Source organism: Astatotilapia calliptera, chromosome 5 (genome assembly GCF_964374335.1).
Source record: "Astatotilapia calliptera chromosome 5, fAstCal68.1, whole genome shotgun sequence".
Taxonomy (NCBI): domain Eukaryota; kingdom Metazoa; phylum Chordata; class Actinopteri; order Cichliformes; family Cichlidae; genus Astatotilapia; species Astatotilapia calliptera.
The window spans coordinates 3338314-3355133 of record NC_137426.1 but is presented as its reverse complement, the minus strand read 5'-3'; the positions used below and the strand labels follow the sequence as shown (position 1 = coordinate 3355133).

At 44.5% G+C, this 16820-nt stretch overlaps 1 protein-coding gene across 1 annotated transcript; it reads right to left on the bottom strand.

The window, feature by feature from the left end:
• Positions 1–9965: 9965 nt before the first annotated feature.
• On the bottom strand, positions 9966–11489 carry LOC113021765 (odorant receptor 131-2-like). Its single transcript, XM_026166479.2, has 2 exons — positions 11252–11489; positions 9966–10787 (listed from the first exon to the last, which is right to left on the bottom strand). The coding sequence occupies exons 1-2, from the start codon at positions 11396–11398 to the stop codon at positions 9966–9968; spliced, it is 969 nt and encodes a 322-aa protein (XP_026022264.1). The 5' UTR covers positions 11399–11489.
• Positions 11490–16820: the final 5331 nt, after the last annotated feature.

Below are 16820 nucleotides of genomic sequence, written 5' to 3'. Positions count from 1 at the left end.
TTGTTTCTCCATGGACTGAAAAGAAAAGAGTGATGGGCGTAAGTAGAGTTTGGGGGAAATACTGCCTCAAAAACAGTTTTATTAGCTGCGGTTTCATGTAGTCCTTTTTCTAAATTCCATAAAAATAAAACGTCCTCTGTTTTTAGACACATTAAGGACGAATAACAATAAGAAACTTTTACAACCCTCCAAATGTTTGCATCACTCACTCAGCAGCAGAAATAATACCGGCCTTATCATCAAATATGGAGTGAATGGGGGAAAAAAAAACCTTTACAGGTGCCTGATGTCACTCACGGTCAGCTTTGTCTTTGCTGCTGTTGTTAGTACAAAATGCCTTCAGTGTCTTACTGGAGTGCAGTGAAGCACACACTCTTGAAACAGCAAGATCAAATATCAAAATCTCTGCTGTATCTATATTTCAAACATGCTTTGTACGTGTGTTTTGGTACTTTCTTCTTATTTTTTTGTCACTGTTTTTCTCTATGTGTTGACCTTATAATGACATCTTTAAATTGTTTTGTGTAATTTCCTGTAAGTATGCACTAAACAAACATTTATCAGTTCATACATGTGTGTGACGTGTATGTTCTGTGGGCGCTGCAGGGCCAGTCAACTAAAATATCATATTAATAACATGTTTTGGATTAATAATTATAAATGACAGGATAAATAATAATATGTGACAAATAAGCTGCTGTGTGTGTGTGTGTGTGTGTGTATGTGTGTGTGTGTGTGTGTGTGTGTGTGTGTGTGTGTGTGTGTGTGTGTGTGTGTGTGTTTACCTGGTGTCTAAAAAACGTGACCACCAAGGTGCCGTTGATGTAACTGAGTGTGAGCCAGACCAGAACCACGATCAGGTTCTTGACAAACGCTGTGGTGAAAGTATCTCTGATGAGCAGCAGCTGATCCAGCAACGAGAGACAAGAAATTCAGTTTATCTGCTTCTGGTGTCTGTTAGCACACACGTGAAACAGGAAACGGAGAATAACAGCAAACAACATCTTCATTGTTTATTTGGGTGATAGTGTCTGGACTGAATTTTCCTCTTGTAGCCTTGATAAAAGTACATTTTACTGAGCAGACTTTCAAGTTTTAGTAATTTGTTTACACCATAAAGTAAATCAACATGAGGATTTTATTTAAATATCAATAGATTTATATTTTAACTGATTTAATTATTTACTGGAGCTGCTTTACTGAACCTGATAAGGGATGGTCATGTTGCCTCTGAGACCCAGCAGTGAGCTCATTCTTCACATGTGAGACCTGAGGGAGGATGGACGCAGACAACACAATACCTGTTTAAATAACTCATCCTAGTACAACTACATTAATAGTAGTATCATAATTTTAATAATCAGTTTAAAAAAAAAATCTTGCATACCACGATTTAAAAAGTGGACACTTTCCCCTAAAATAAAGGAGCTGTGAGTTTTACAATTTTACTGCCACATTATTATGAATTTCATACTTTGTTCTGAGTCTGTATTTTAGTCTTAGCTGCTGATGCTTTAACAGATCAGATTTTTTTTGATCTCCCCCATTACCTGTCTGACATGAGCGTCGGCCAAAACTCAAACCATTCTCAGTTATTCTATAACTATAATATCATACATGTTAACAGCAGATTCATTTAGGTCTGTGTTTAAATAAATGTTTGATTAAATAAAAACTGCCATGCTCTTTCCTTTTCATCACAAAGTTATAAAATTGTGGTTTTATTTCAGTTAGTGCAGTTTTATTCCATATAATGTTAATAAATGTCTACCTGAGCACTCAAAGGGCTTTATGCAAATTGCTTCATTTACCCATAAACACACTTTCTATCTAACATTCACACACATTCAAATTGGATGGATGAATCAGAGCAACTTGGGGTTGCTGCCTCTAGAATGGCAATATTAGTAATAGTAGTAATACTCCATTACATGTGAATGACCTCAAATTTTACATTTAGGTAAATAATATTTAAAACATTAAATTAGAATATCATTTAAAATATAGAATATAGTTAAATCATATAAATAAAGGAACAGAGTAACTGCTGCCATGCAAACAAATTCACACTGCAGAGATTTTAATGAGGACCTACCTGAGTGCAGGTGAAACACAGAAGGCAGGCAGTGTGAGAGCGGAGCTTTTATAAGCGTTTCAGTGTTTATCACAGGAGGGAAAGCTTCCTGATGATGACAGTGATGGTGCTGCTGTGATTGCTATGGTCTCAAATATGAGATTTGAAAAAAAAATCAAATGGTTAAAAAAATAACAGAAAAATAAATGTTAATCTCTGTCAGCTGTACCAACTCATTGCTTTTACTGTAAAACAGGGGTGGGGAACTCCAGGCCTCAAGGCCCGTGTCCTGCAGGCTTTAGATGTGTCCTTGATCCAACACAGCTGATTTAAATGGTTAAATTACCTCTTCAACATTTCTTGAAGTTCTCCTGAGGCCTCATTTGATTCAGGTGTGTTGACCCAGTGTGAGATCTGAAACCTGCAGGACACGGCCCTCGAGGCCTGGAGTTGCCCACCCCTGCTGTAAAGGGACCAGTCATGTATAATCCCCCAACAAAGGCCAAGTCTGAAGCATGAATGCTCTTTGTCACAGTTTCTTAAAAATATATGAATCAGTCACAGCAATTTTCATTATCCTTAATTTATAAGATAAAAAGGCCAAAAAGAAGAGAAGAAAATGAAGCATATTCTGACCTAAGAGGACTTTATTTATTATTTATTACCAAAGCATGATGCACAGTAAACCCCAAACTAACCTCTGATCATTGAAGGCTGGTGGTGAGTATTTTCTGCTTTACTTTTAGTGTTTTCATTGCACATTAACATGGAATTTATACAAAATGTCTCATCATTTCTTGACTAATCCCGGTGGATATTTTCTTTTCATTGAATAATTATAAGCCCCCCCCCCCCGGAAAAAAGAAATATGCTTTATAAAATCAAGCAATAGTATTTATTTATTTATTTATTTGCAGCATAAAAAACACAAATTAAGTTAATAATAAAGTTTTATACTGTTGCAGATGTTACAGGCCTTCGATGGGGTCTGTTTTTAAACTGTATTTTTTAACAGAAAAGCAGAGACAGGAGACATCAGTTGCGTTCGGTCTGCAGGCTCTTCCTCGTCTGGTTTATTAACAGAATTTAACAACATCCTTTTCTTTTCATTTAGACACACACATTTCTCTTTTAACAACACAAACATTCAATTAGGTCAAACCCTTTTGGTTACCTTGCACTCTCGCAAGAATAAACTTACAAAATAATCATTGTATATGAACGTCCTTATTTACAATAAATCTGTAACCAATTCTACTGCATTTCAGCATCAAAAACATTTCTGTGCAGCACCACTAACAAGGCAATTAACCCGCTTATATACCATTATACATTCCTTATGCTTTAACAGATTCAAACAACATATTACATTTGTAACCAATAAACAAAAATATTCTTCCATTGCTCACAAACAGTTCACAATCATCCACAAACAGTATACATCAGATTATTTACATTTGACACATAAGAACTGGGTAGGTCCTATTCAACTGTAACTTCCAATAATGTCAGGATAAAAGAAGCGTCTTAAGAGCTGCGTTTGTCACAAAATAAAACAGGTAATAAGACCAGCTGCCTATTTAGACTAAGAGTGAAATGGCGGCTTCCATTACAAATGGCGGTATAGTTAGCTTTCTCTCAATCGGTGAAAACACACTCTCTCACAATATTCGCGGTCTTTAAACTAAGACAGAAAAAGGTTTCTTGCCTTTATATGTACATTGCAGTGAGCAAACTTGAACCACTAACCTGTTTTTTTAACAGAAAAGCAGAGACAGGTAGTGATGTTCGATTCGTGAACAAATCGTTCAATACTCGAGAATCACTTTACTGACTCGTGAATCATGATTCACAAGCCCAACTGACTCACTGACTCATCCCTGTTGCTGTTAGCAAACTAATTCCATTAGTAGAAATATATCTAGCTTATAATTAAAATTGTGGGGGGAAAAAACAACAGCCAGTTTCGTAACAAAAGGATTTCTGCTCTGAACTGGAAGAAAAAACCCTGAGTAGAAGCTCACATCAAGAAAATAGCTCCTCGGTTCAGAGTAGCATCGCGCTGCTAACATGCTAACAACACATTTGAGCTACTCACCCCCTCCCTCCTGTGCTGAATCGTAAGCGTAAGCGAATCACTCAGGACTCGCTCACCCCCTCCCTCCTTTGCTGAATCATAGAGCGAGCGAACGAATCACTCACTCACCCCCTCCCTTCTGTGCTGAATCATTGAGCGAGCGAACGAATCACTCACTCACTCACTCACTCACTCACTCTTCTTTCCATTTCTCAGCATAACCTCTTGCAGTTTGTGGCTCTCCATCAGTAACCAACTTGAACAGGAGGTCTACTGGCATTCGTGGATGTCGACCAAAAAGCAGAAAGAATGGTGAGTAACCCGTTGTTTCATGGCGCGTGCAATTGTACGCATGAACCATCTGTGGGAGATACTCTCTCCATCTTTCTTTTTTTTCTTCACCCAGGGTCCTCAGCATCTGCAAGATGGTACAATTAAAGCGTTCAGCTGGGTTGCCCTGAGGGTGGTACGGAGTTGTTCGAGAGTGCCCCACATTGCTCAACTGTTGTAGAGTCCGGAAAAGCTCGTTCTCGAACTCCCGCCCCTGATCATGGTGCAGCCTTAAAGGGTAGCCAAATCTGGGGATATAATCACTGAAAATCCTTTCAGCTGCAGTTTTTACCACTCTTTTTGCGGGTTGGATAGGCCTGGGCATACCTAGTAAAGTGGTCTACCACAACTAGGATATACTGATATCCGCCCCTGCTTGGCTCTAAGTGGAGGTAATCAACTGAAACCAATTCCATTGGTGAGCTCGTGGTAATGCTGGACATGGGAGCTCGGACATGTGTCACCGGTTTCTTCTGTTTGATGCACGGACACTGCCGGGTGACTTAGGCTTCGATGTCTCGCCTCATGTATGGCCAGTAGAACCGTTGCCTCGCCAGGCTGAGAACTCTTTCTACCCCGACATGCCCCATGTCATCATGCAGATGTTTCAGGACCAGGGATTTGAAGCTAGCTGGTAAGACTAGTTGGCGCTTTTCTGCAGTCTTACGGTACAGAACTCCGTCTTCTAAGCTCAGCTTTGTCCACTCATGCATCATTTTCCTTGCCGGACCGCTCACATTCCGTCTCATGTCATCTGTCAGCTTTTGATCTGCGTCTTTCATTTTCATGATCTCACCTATCGCAGGGTCTGCTCTTTGAGCCCTTTGTAGTTCATCCAAATTGATGGGCGTGACCATTTCTTGGATTACTGGTTCAAGCTGGTCACCTTGTGCTAGAGCCAGAGCAGCGATCCATGCGACATCTCCATGCTTGCCTGCTCCACATCCCTCCCAAGTAGCGGCAACAGCTTCTTTGGAGAGCTCTTTTGTACATTCAGTGACGTATCTGTCAATGTCAAGGGGACTCCTCGGCAGGGTGTCTGCGTCAACATTTACTTTGCCAGGTCTGTACCTTATATCAAACCTGAAATCTGATAGCTCTCCCACCCATCTGAACCCAACCGCATTCAACTTGGCGGTACTCATGACATAAGTTATGGGATTGTTGTCTGTGTAGATGGTAAAATACAGGGCATAGAACAAGTAATCCCTGAACTTCTCGCAGACAGCCCACTTGAGGGTGAGAAACTCAAGCTTACCCGAGTGGAGTCTGTAATTCTTTTCAGCCGGTGTCAGTGTTCGGGAGCCGTATCCAATCACTCTTAGCTTCCCACTCTGATGTTGGTAGAGAACGGCCCCAAGTTCTTTATCAGATGCGTCTGTATGAAGGACGAAGGGAAGCTCAAAATCCGGGTAGGCAAGTACAGGGGGGTTTACCAACATATCCATCAACTTACACAGGGCACCCTGGTGCTTCTCTGCTCACTCAACTGGTGTTTTGGGTGGTAACTGTGCACCTTTCCCCTTCTGTCCTATAACCTTCCCCAGAAGATGCTCCTCTTTGGTTTTCTTGGGTTGCAAAAGCTCATAGATGGGTTTTGCTATTCTCGAGAAATCCTGGATATACGAGCGATAGTAACTCAGGAACCCAGCGATCCTCCTCACATCTTCCACTGTGGCAGGTGTCTCCTTTTTCAGGGCGTACACTGCCTCGAGATCTTTTGGATCAATGCGTACTCCTTCAGCTGACACTAAGCCCCCTTCATACCTCACTTCTCTTTTAAATAGGTCACATTTTGTCGGCCGGAGTTTGACTCCGTAGTTCTGCAGGGCTCTCAAGACTTTCCTCAGCCCTTCCACATGTTCCTCAAAAGTCTTGGCGTAGCACAAGATGTCATCCAAGTATGGGATGCAGCACTCATCCCGAAGGGGAGCCAGCATTTCTTCCATACTGCGTTGGAATGCAGCAGGTGTGTTGGTAAGACCGAAGGGAATTCGCACCCATTCATAAAGGCCCCAGGGGGTGATGAATGCAGTCAGATGGCGGGATCCTTCTGCTATAAAGCCCTGGTGATAGGCTTTTCCCTGGTCCAAAATGGAGAACCAGTTGTACCCTCCCAAGGTGTCAATGAGGTCCTGGATTCTTGGTAATGGGTGGCGATCAGGTACTGTGCGCTGGTTCAGGAGACGATAGTCTATACAGAGTCTTAGGGAGCCATCCTTTTTCCGCACACAAACTATTGGCGCAGAGTAAGGAGATCTAGACTTTACAATCCATCCTCTTGCTAGGAGGTCCTCAATATACCCTTTAACCTCCTTATAAAGGGGTTTTGGAATTGAGGTGTACGATTTCTGAATTGGGGTTGTGTCTTTGAGTGTTATCGTCATTTCCAAGCTGGGAATGCACCCCATGTCATTCTCATCACGTGCAAAAGCCCCTGACTCTTCCCTTAACATTTTCTTGGCAACAGTTTGTTGGTCTTCAGTCAGGTGGCTAACATCAACAGGTGGATCCCATTCCTGTGTTGCTTGATCTTCACCGCACTGCTGGGGTATTTGAGATACATCAGCCGGTGAGGGTCACATCGTGCTTAGTGTGGTTGGCAATAGGTACTTTGACATATGGGACTCTGGCATCACAAACTGTGAGGAGGCTGTTGCCAACATCAAGCTGTTGCAGTTGTGAGTTGCTCTCAGTTGGCTCAAAGAGCACGAGGGGGTTGGACCTGTCAACTGTAGAGGAGACTTTACACTTAACATACTTAACTTGACCAGCTGGGATTACTACATCATACAGGCCCACTTTTAGGACACTCTGGCTGACCACGTTATCACTGGTAAGCTTGGTCTGGATGAAGTTGACCAGTGCCGTCGCTGTGTCATCCTGGAGGTTCATTGCGCTGCGCAGGAGGCTCACAATGGTGGGTATGAGGTTTGTACTAGCATTTGGCCCCAGTATCAGCTGTTCAATTACATTGAAACCAATCAGGGGGCAGTCCATGGGCACACTGCTTACTAAAAAGGGGACTTGTACAGTCAAGTTTGGGTCACTATTCTCTGGGAGACTCACCATCACGCCCACCCAGCCGTCGTAGGGTAATGGCTGGCCATTAACACCAAGCACACTAAGAGCCTTATCTCCAATAAGTTCTGTCAGTGTCAGAGTTTGTGGTCAGAGAGGTAGGTTTTTGCCCACTGGCGATCAATGAGACTCACTTGTGCACCTGTGTCCAATAAACAGTCCACTGCAAAGCTATGAATGTAACATTTGATTTTACATTTCTTTCCAACAAGCTGTGCCACTCTCTCACTTGCCCCTGTGTCTGCATTTTTCGTTGGAAGGGTCGCCCAACTACTTCTGACATGAGCAAACTCTTCTGAGCACATACCTCGTGATTTTGGGTCTGGCTGTCCACTGGTTCTGGGAGTGTGTGTATCAGCAGAAGGCCAACTAGAGCTTCTGTGTTGGCTTCGTTTGAGACATCCCACTGCCCTGTGACCTGTCTCCCCACAGATAAAACAATGAGTGCATGAAGTAGCCCCGCTTTCAATACACTTGGGACAGCCGTACTGTTTTGCAGTTTGTCTGGGCTTCTGCTTTGGGTGTGCACACTGACAGTGGGTTCACGAGCCTGACTGGCTGTGAGAGACTCCACCACTTTGGTCAGGGTTTCCACCTTTGCAGCCAGCTCTTCTATGACTTTATTCTTACTCTTAGATTTACAGTCAGTCATTTCAGTGTCTTTAGCCGGTTCAAGTTGAGCAGTATGAGCATGTGTTACCTTTTGTCGAGTGGAATATCCCAGCCTTCGCTGTCGCTCACTCTCTTCACTTGACACTTTGTTCACTTGCCTTATCAAGGCTTCATCTGACACACTGTAGTCTGATAGTAGTGGCTTGAGTTCATTACGAATATCACTATATTTTGGTAGAAGACCTTGATGAATGGTGTGTAGAAACACATTTTGGATCGTACGTGTCTCATACGCAACGTCCATGTTATCCTGCCTGGATGCAAACATGACTTTCTGCTTCAGTCCAATCATCCTGTAGAGGAACTGTTGTGGAGTTTCATGGTCATGTTGCTTAGTGCTCAACAATTCCTGAAATAACTCACTCCCACCCTTCTCACTCAGGTGTGAACATAGTAAGCTGTTGAGTTCAATGAGGGTCAAGTCATCTTTACTGATCAACATGTCCTTAAACTGTCCAGGCTTGATAATACGGAGCACACCTTGAATGATCTCTCCCTCTGTGTGCTTCACCTTGAGCCCATCCTCAATCTGCTTACACAGTCCATGGTAGCTAATGTCAGATGCAATGTCCCCAACCTGACCACCATATACTTTAAACTCCCTGCGTTGCAAAAATGGCAGGTCTGTTAGGGAAAACATGTGATCAGGCTTAGATTGTCGCATGCCTGTGGTGGAGAGGCTGTTTGTCACATTCTCAGCTCGAGGCTGGAGTGACTGTGTAATAGTGGGGGTGGGTGTGTCTTGTGTTGCGGATGTCACTTGTAAATCTGCTAACTTTTTACCAAGTGCCTCGTAGTTAGCCTTTAGCATTTCATACTCTGTTGTTTGTGGATTAGCAGACTCAAGAGGCAATATAGCTGAGGTAAGTACATCACTCTGTTCAGGGTGCTTAAGTGTTGTGAGAGTAACAACATTTTCCTTTGAGACTACAAGGTGAGATACTTCAGCTGTACGACTATCAATGAGATGAATAATAGCATCTTTCAACAACAGTAGGTGTGAAAACCCCTGATCCTCTAAGTCAAGCAATGTCTTACAGCGCAGATAAGCACAAACATAATCAAAACAACTTTCCTCATCACCACGTCGTACACTTGCGGGGTCCACATCAGGTACTGGTGTGATGTTTGTAGCAATCTGGAAGAGTTCCTCTGCTGTCAGTGCATTAAGACTCTTTCTGATCTGCCAAGCCAGTTCTTTTCTTTCACTGTCCTCCATTGTGTGTCCTTTGGCTAGCAACTCCTCACAGTGCAGTCAGCTCAACCACGCAGCCCGTCACCTCTCCAGCAGGGGTTCCCCTCCTCGACACAGGTCCCTCTGCTGCCTCAGTTGCACGTCTGCTGTTCCAACACGCCTGCCCTGTGATGGCTGTCTCTGGTTCATTGATTAAAGAATCAGCAGTCACCCTCGTAGCATGCTGATCCCTGTACGGGCCACCAAAATTATGTTACCACCATTCGATGGGGTCTGTTTTTAAACTGTTTTTTTTAACAGAAAAGCAGAGACAGGAGACATCAGTTGCTTTCGGTCTGCAGGCTCTTCCTCGTCTGAGGCCAAGACGCGTTGCAACGGCCTATCGCACTCACCCCTATCTCTCCCTTGTGGCAATGCCACGCAATTACATTGTCCAAAACTCTAAATGAAAAGTGCAATACCACCATAAAATCAGGTCTTTTACATCAAAAACAATTCACAAAAAAATTACAATAGTGACCATACACTTGTGGGCGTCACACAGATGTAACATTAAGTGAGGCCTTTTTAGTAGTGGTGTTTTCTGGGTGGGTGATTCCTCTCTCACGGCAAACGAGGTACCTTCTCACATATTTCCTGAACGTCTGGTCTCGCAGTCCATAAACGATGGGACTTATAAACCGTGGTATGATCTGGACAATGACAAAGGAAGCAAATCGTATTTGACTTTCCCGGTTTGGGAATAAAAAAAACAAGCTCTGTTCAAAAATGGGCCTCACATAATTCAGCATAAGTAGCAGCACCTGAAAACCATGAAGAAGAATAGTGTTTCTGGCTTTTTTGATGTCACCGGTTAGTCCCTTGGCTGCAAATATAATCCTAGCGTAGGTGTATATGAGTGTGAGCCAGACCACGACAAGACAAACAATGTGTGAAGCGTCCCTCTTGTTCAGGCTGTATGTGCTTCTGAACACGAAATCTCTAACGCATCTCACTTTAGAGTGAAAGAACTGCAGAGGCTCTGTAGCCAGGAGGATGAACAGGTCAGGGAGGATAGAGAGTGCACTGGCAGCCCAGATCAAACCAATCAGAATGTAGGTTTTCTTGACTGTACAGATCTGCCCGTGACGGAGAGGCATGCAGACGGCGATGTAACACTCGATTGACATGCCAGCCAGATTTAATGGGGAGTTGTGGGTGACGATGATGGAAATGATCAGCAGGATGATGCAGTAAGGCACGAAGAAGATGCGCAGGGCGTAACTGATGATGAGGAGAAGAGTTGACAGGAAAAGCCACATCATGTCATTGATCACCAGGTGGATGAAGAGAATGTAACGAGGGTTTGAATGTAAGATCTGTAGAGTAAAAACAGTGAATCCACACATGTGAGGGAAACAGGATTCCTTTTAAAGCAATTTGATGTTTCTGCAAATGGGCAAGAAAAGATTTTCACTACATGGTACTGAAAGCAGACTCTACGGTTAGCAATAACTGACACAAAGTATTACAATAAGGATTTTTAACTATTCGAACTACTTAATATTGATTTAATCACATTTTCCTGAAATTTTACACCTTTAAAGAAAGCTTCCATGTTTTCCAGAAGCAGATGATTTTTATTTTATTTCAATAATTCGGAGTAAAAGACTAGATTTAAAGGCATGCCTTGATGCATAAAAATACACTATTTGCAGAGAAGCACACTGTATCAATATTTCCTAATGTCGTTTTTTACATAGAAAAATCTGAAAATGAATCACAGTGAGAGTGATAAACTACTCTTTTTTCATGATTTGTACAACAATGTACGAGTTTATACCTGATATTTTCTGAAGGTGTGGATCAGGGTGCCATTGATGTAATTAATGGTGATGCAGAGGGCTGCAGCTACTATGTAGTTGGTCAGGAGGGGATTCTCCTCATACGAGGTTAGAGTGGAAGAGAAATTGACTGAAGACAAATTCATGTCTGACACGACAAATCCTCCCAGTCTGAAATGACACACACACACACACACGCACGCACGCACGCACGCACGCACGCACGCACGCACGCACGCACGCACACACACACACACACACACACACACACACACACACACACACACACACACACACAGAGATGGTGTTGGAGGTTACTGTGTGGCATTGAAAAGGCTCAAACATTCATGAATAAAAGAGCTGTTACTGTACAGCGCATTGATCTGTGAAAGACATTCGATGTTTCAAACACAGCTTGAAACTTTATCAAATCACAACTGCTCACATGTTCTTTACTTTCTTTGTTAAAATCAAACCTCCACCAAACAAGTTACTACAGGAAACTGCATTCATTACACTTCAGTTCTAGCTGCAATAAAACTGCTAAGACAACACTTGTAATCTAAAAATCTAAAATTAAAACCCCAGAAAAAGTTAAAATTATATAACAAATATGGAAAACAGCAAAAAAGGATATCAAACAACAACACAGTAATTTATAGTCTGCAAAGTATTTCCAGTCCAGTAATGCAGTAACAGTACACACTAAATAAAGATTGTACTTACCCTCACAAACAACATGCTCTATTAGATTGTAGGGAGTGCAAGGAATTTATATAGATGCCAGTGTTTGCACGCCGGCTTCCTCCACCTCGCCAAGAGGTTTGGAGTTAGATTGGATAATCCCAAATGATGTTATATGCAGTGATTGGTTGTTTAGTCTGTTTGGTTGCATCATTATTTTGCATATTTGCCCACTTCTGGTGCACAAAAAGTTCCAGGATGAAGAAAAAAATTCAACACAGAAGAAAAAACAAAAAACTGGAGCCACATCAAAAATGAGTTGATCCCCACAGACTCTCACTTCAACTTCCTGAAAGGACAGTTTTACAGTCTGCTTTAAAAAAAGGTTTCATTCCTGGTGTGGAGTTTCTCCCTTTATAAACACGGTATGTTGGGTGACAATATTTTCTTTTTCTCCTGTTTAAAAAAAAAAATCTTAACAGGCATGTCTGCTAATCAGAGTCATTAAACTGGACTTTGCATGTTTATGCCACTGGTGCAGTGTCACTGTGCAAATTGTTACTGATTTAACGTTATTAGATATATTTGTGGTTTTGTACTCTTTTACCTGAATCCTCATGCAATGAGACAAATGTTTTCAAAAACATCATCATCATCATTTATTTATATAGCACTTTAAAAACACACCTGGTAGACCAAAGTGCTGTACAATACTAATATGCACATGGTAATAAAACCAGAAATAGCAATAAAAAAAAAAAGTCAGTTACCCACAGAGTTAAAAGCCAGGGAATAAAAATAGGTTTTTAATAAAGACTTAAAACTGGCACTGATGTAGCCTGTCTAACATGGAGAGGAAGGTTATTCCAAAGCTTCGGCGCTGCAACAGAGAACGTTCGGTCTCCTCCAAGTTTCAGCCGTGACTTTGGGGCCGAAAGCAGCAACTGCTCAGCTGACCGAAGGGAACGAGTGGGGACGTGGGGCTTCAACAAGTCAGACAAATAAACAGGTGCCAGACCATTTAGAGGTTTAAAAACCAATAAAAGGACTTTAAAACGGGTCCTAAATTCATAATTCGTCACCTATGAGGTGTTTTCAGTTTTGCTCATCATTGAGTGTTTTTTAGGTCTTAATGTCTTAAACTTATACTTTCTTTTAAATTCTTATTCGTTTTGTTTCTTCCCCACATGCAGTGGGTTTTCAGGTGAAAGTAAAAAACTTGCAGTTCTTATGGGATTTGGGGAAAAAATAGACAAGAGAAAATAATTTTGTACCTTGGTCTGGATGTCAGCTGATTTAGCTTTATCTAAACTTTTACAGGTTCCACTGATTACAGTAGGTGCGAGTTACGAGCTGAGCTGCTGGTTCCTTTGTTGCCTCTCTTTTTGTTTGGTTTTCATGTTGCTGAGTAACTTTTGTTTCAAGTCTCCTGAAGCTCTCAGATTGAGATTTTTGATAACTGTGAAGGTGTTTTTCTTTATCATGATGTCTTGTGTGGACATAAAAACCTTTTTATATTTCAGATCATTATTATTATTATTATTATTATTATTATTATTATTATTATTATTATTATTATTTCTATTATTATCATCAATAAATATGTTTTGGTGGCATAAAAAACCAAAACGTGTTAAAAATGTGTTACTATCAAAACATTTCCCGACCTCAGGATAAGTGTGCATTTGACATACCTGTAGGAGAAATTTGATCTGCCTTCACTCTTCAGAACAAAGCACATAAAGAGCCTGCAAGGCTTTATTTGGTTAGGACATAAATGAGCGTCATTTGAACATGAATGATGATCAGAAATGGTTGGTTGGTTTTAGTTTACTGTAATTGGCAGTTTAGAAACATACAAACATATTTCTGGCAAAAAACACAAATTTCAAAAGAAGATGTGCTACACCTAAAGCTGTTTCTGTTTGGGTGGATCCAGAAGAAAACAATAATTAGATGAAGAAAGACTGATGAACCTCAGTCTTTAAAACAGAATAAAGCTAGTGATGTTGTTTTGGTGTTAATTATCAGAGTCAGGCTTTGGTGTATAACGCTGGTATCTTTTCAAGTACTTTCTGAATGTCTTGTCCTGTATGCCATAAACTGACGAGTCGAGCCAGAATGTGAACGAGCACCGAGATTGTGTAGCGAACAGTCAGCACTCATTTTGGGAACAACCTTGTCAAACCACTTAGTATCAAATCACAAATCAGCACCGTTGTTTACAGTGCACTCAGTTTCTCATCCACTCATCTTCTTTAGTTTTTTTTAATTCACTGTGTTTATGCACTATTTACCTTCCCACTGTTGCCAGATTGCTTGCTCATAGGGGGTCATCTGATTGTTGGGGTTTTCCCTGTTTTTGCTGTATTGTAGGGTCTATACCAGGGGTCCCCAATCCCAGTCCATGAGGGCCGGTGTCCCTGCAGGTTTTAGATGTGTCCTTGATCCACCACAGCTGATTTAAATGGTTAAATTACCTCTTCAACATTTCTTGAAGTTCTCCAGAGGCCTGGTAATGAACTAATCATTTGATTCAGGTGTGTTGACCCAGTGTGAGATCTAAAACCTGCAGGACACGGCCCTCGAGGCCTGGAGTTGCCCACCCCTGCTGTAAAGGGACCAGTCATGTATAATCCCCCAACAAAGGCCAAGTCTGAAGCATGAATGCTCTTTGTCTGTCAAGGCTCGGCTGTGTGGCAGGCAGGAGGAGGACCCAAACGCAAAACTCACAGACACGGGGATGAACTCAAAATCACAGCTTTAATGCTGGAATGGCAGAACATAGGAAATACAAAACTAAACTGGGAAAACTAAGAACTCACAGAGAGACACAGGGAGATCCACATAACATGAGGGACGACGTCACGCTGAACAGAGGGAGACGCAGACAGAAATACACAGAGGGTTAACGAGGGGAGTGGGAACACACGGGGAACACAGGTGACACTGATAACCATAACGAGACAGGGCGGGGTGAACTGAACACTGACGGGAGAGGTGAAACAGGGAGCACAGAGGTTCAGACAGGAGGAGAGAGAGCACGAGTAGAACACCAACATAACAGGCAGGGGAGACACGGAATAAACACGAAAGGGGACGAGGGCTCATAAATACATAGAGGGCACACAGGGGGAAGAGAGAGCACGGGGAGAACTTAGACATGATGGGCAGGGGAAGCATGGAATAAAACATAAGGAGAGACGAGGGCTCACAGATACACAGAGGGGCACACAGGGAGACATGAAGGGCAAGGGATCAAAACTAGAAGCCATAGAATAAATCACACAAGTACAATAATACGAAAATCACAAAGAACTAAAAACGCTGGGTCAGGAGACCCAGGACCGTGACAGTACCCCCCCCTCAAGGGCTGGCTCCAGACAGCCCAAACACAGAAAAACAAAACCAAACAGAAAACAACCCAGGGCGGGCGGCGGGGGCCCAGGACGGAGGGCTCGGAACAGAAAACAAAGAGCACAGAAAACACCGGAGCCCAAGAAAACAACCCAAAACACAGAGCAGTTCAGGGGGCCGACCGTGCGGAAGGCAACGGCGGAGACGCGGAAACAGTTCAGGAGGCCGACCGTGCGCAAGGCAACGGCGGAGACGCGGAAACAGTTCAGGAGGCCGGCCGTGCGCAAGGCAGCGGCGGCGGCGAAGGAGACGACGGAGCAGTTCAGGAGGCCGACCGCGCGGAAGGCAGCGGCGGCCCTCCAGTCCCAGGCGTGCCGGCCATGGCCCGGTGGGCGCAGGGCCAGACGAGGCAGAAGCGGAGGCTGCGGCAGACGAGGCAGCTGATGAGGAGGCTGCGGCAGACGAGGCAGCTGATGAGGAGGCTGCGGCAGACGAGGCAGCTGATGAGGAGGCTGCGGCAGACGAGGCAGCTGATGAGGAGGCTGCGGCAGACGAGGCAGCTGATGAGGAGGCTGCGGCAGACGAGGGCTCTGAAGAGGAGGCTGCGGCAGACGAGGGCTCTGAAGAGGAGGCTGCGGCAGACGAGGGCTCTGAAGAGGAGGCTGCGGCAGACGAGGGCTCTGAAGAGGAGGCTGCGGCAGACGAGGGCTCTGAAGAGGAGGCTGCGGCAGACGAGGGCTCTGAAGAGGAGGCTGCGGCAGACGAGGGCTCTGAAGAGGAGGCTGCGGCAGACGAGGGCTCTGAAGAGGAGGCTGCGGCAGACGAGGGCTCTGAAGAGGAGGCTGCGGCAGACGAGGGCTCTGAAGAGGAGGCTGCGGCAGACGAAGGCTCTGAAGAGGAGGCTGCGGCAGACGAAGGCTCTGAAGAGGAGGCTGCGGCAGACGAAGGCTCTGAAGAGGAGGCTGCGGCAGACGAAGGCTCTGAGGCCGGGCCAGGCGAGGACGAAGGCTCTGAGGCCGGGCCAGGCGAGGACGCAGGCTCTGAGGCCGGGCCAGGCGAGGACGCAGGCTCTGAGGCCGGGCCAGGCGAGGACGCAGGCTCTGAGGCCGGGCCAGGCGAGGACGCAGAGGCCGAGGCCGGGCCAGGCGAGGACGCAGAGGCCGAGGCCGGGCCAGGCGAGGACGCAGAGGCCGAGGCCGGGCCAGGCGAGGACGCAGAGGCCGAGGCCGGGCCAGGCGAGGACGCAGAGGCCGAGGCCGGGCCAGGCGAGGTTGCAGAGGCCGAGGCCGGGCCAGGCGAGGTTGCAGAAGCACAGGCAGGCCCAGGCGTAGCAGAAGCACAGGCGGATGTAGCCGGGCCAGGCGATGACGAGGCGGTCGCAGATGGCGGCTGGACAGGCTCCTCGGGCCCTCCAGCTGATGCGGCGTGAGGCTGAACGGGCCCCTCGGACCCTCCAGCGGAGACAGGAGGCTGAACGGGCCCCTCGGACCCTCCAGCGGAGACAGGAGGCTGAACGGGCCCCTCGGA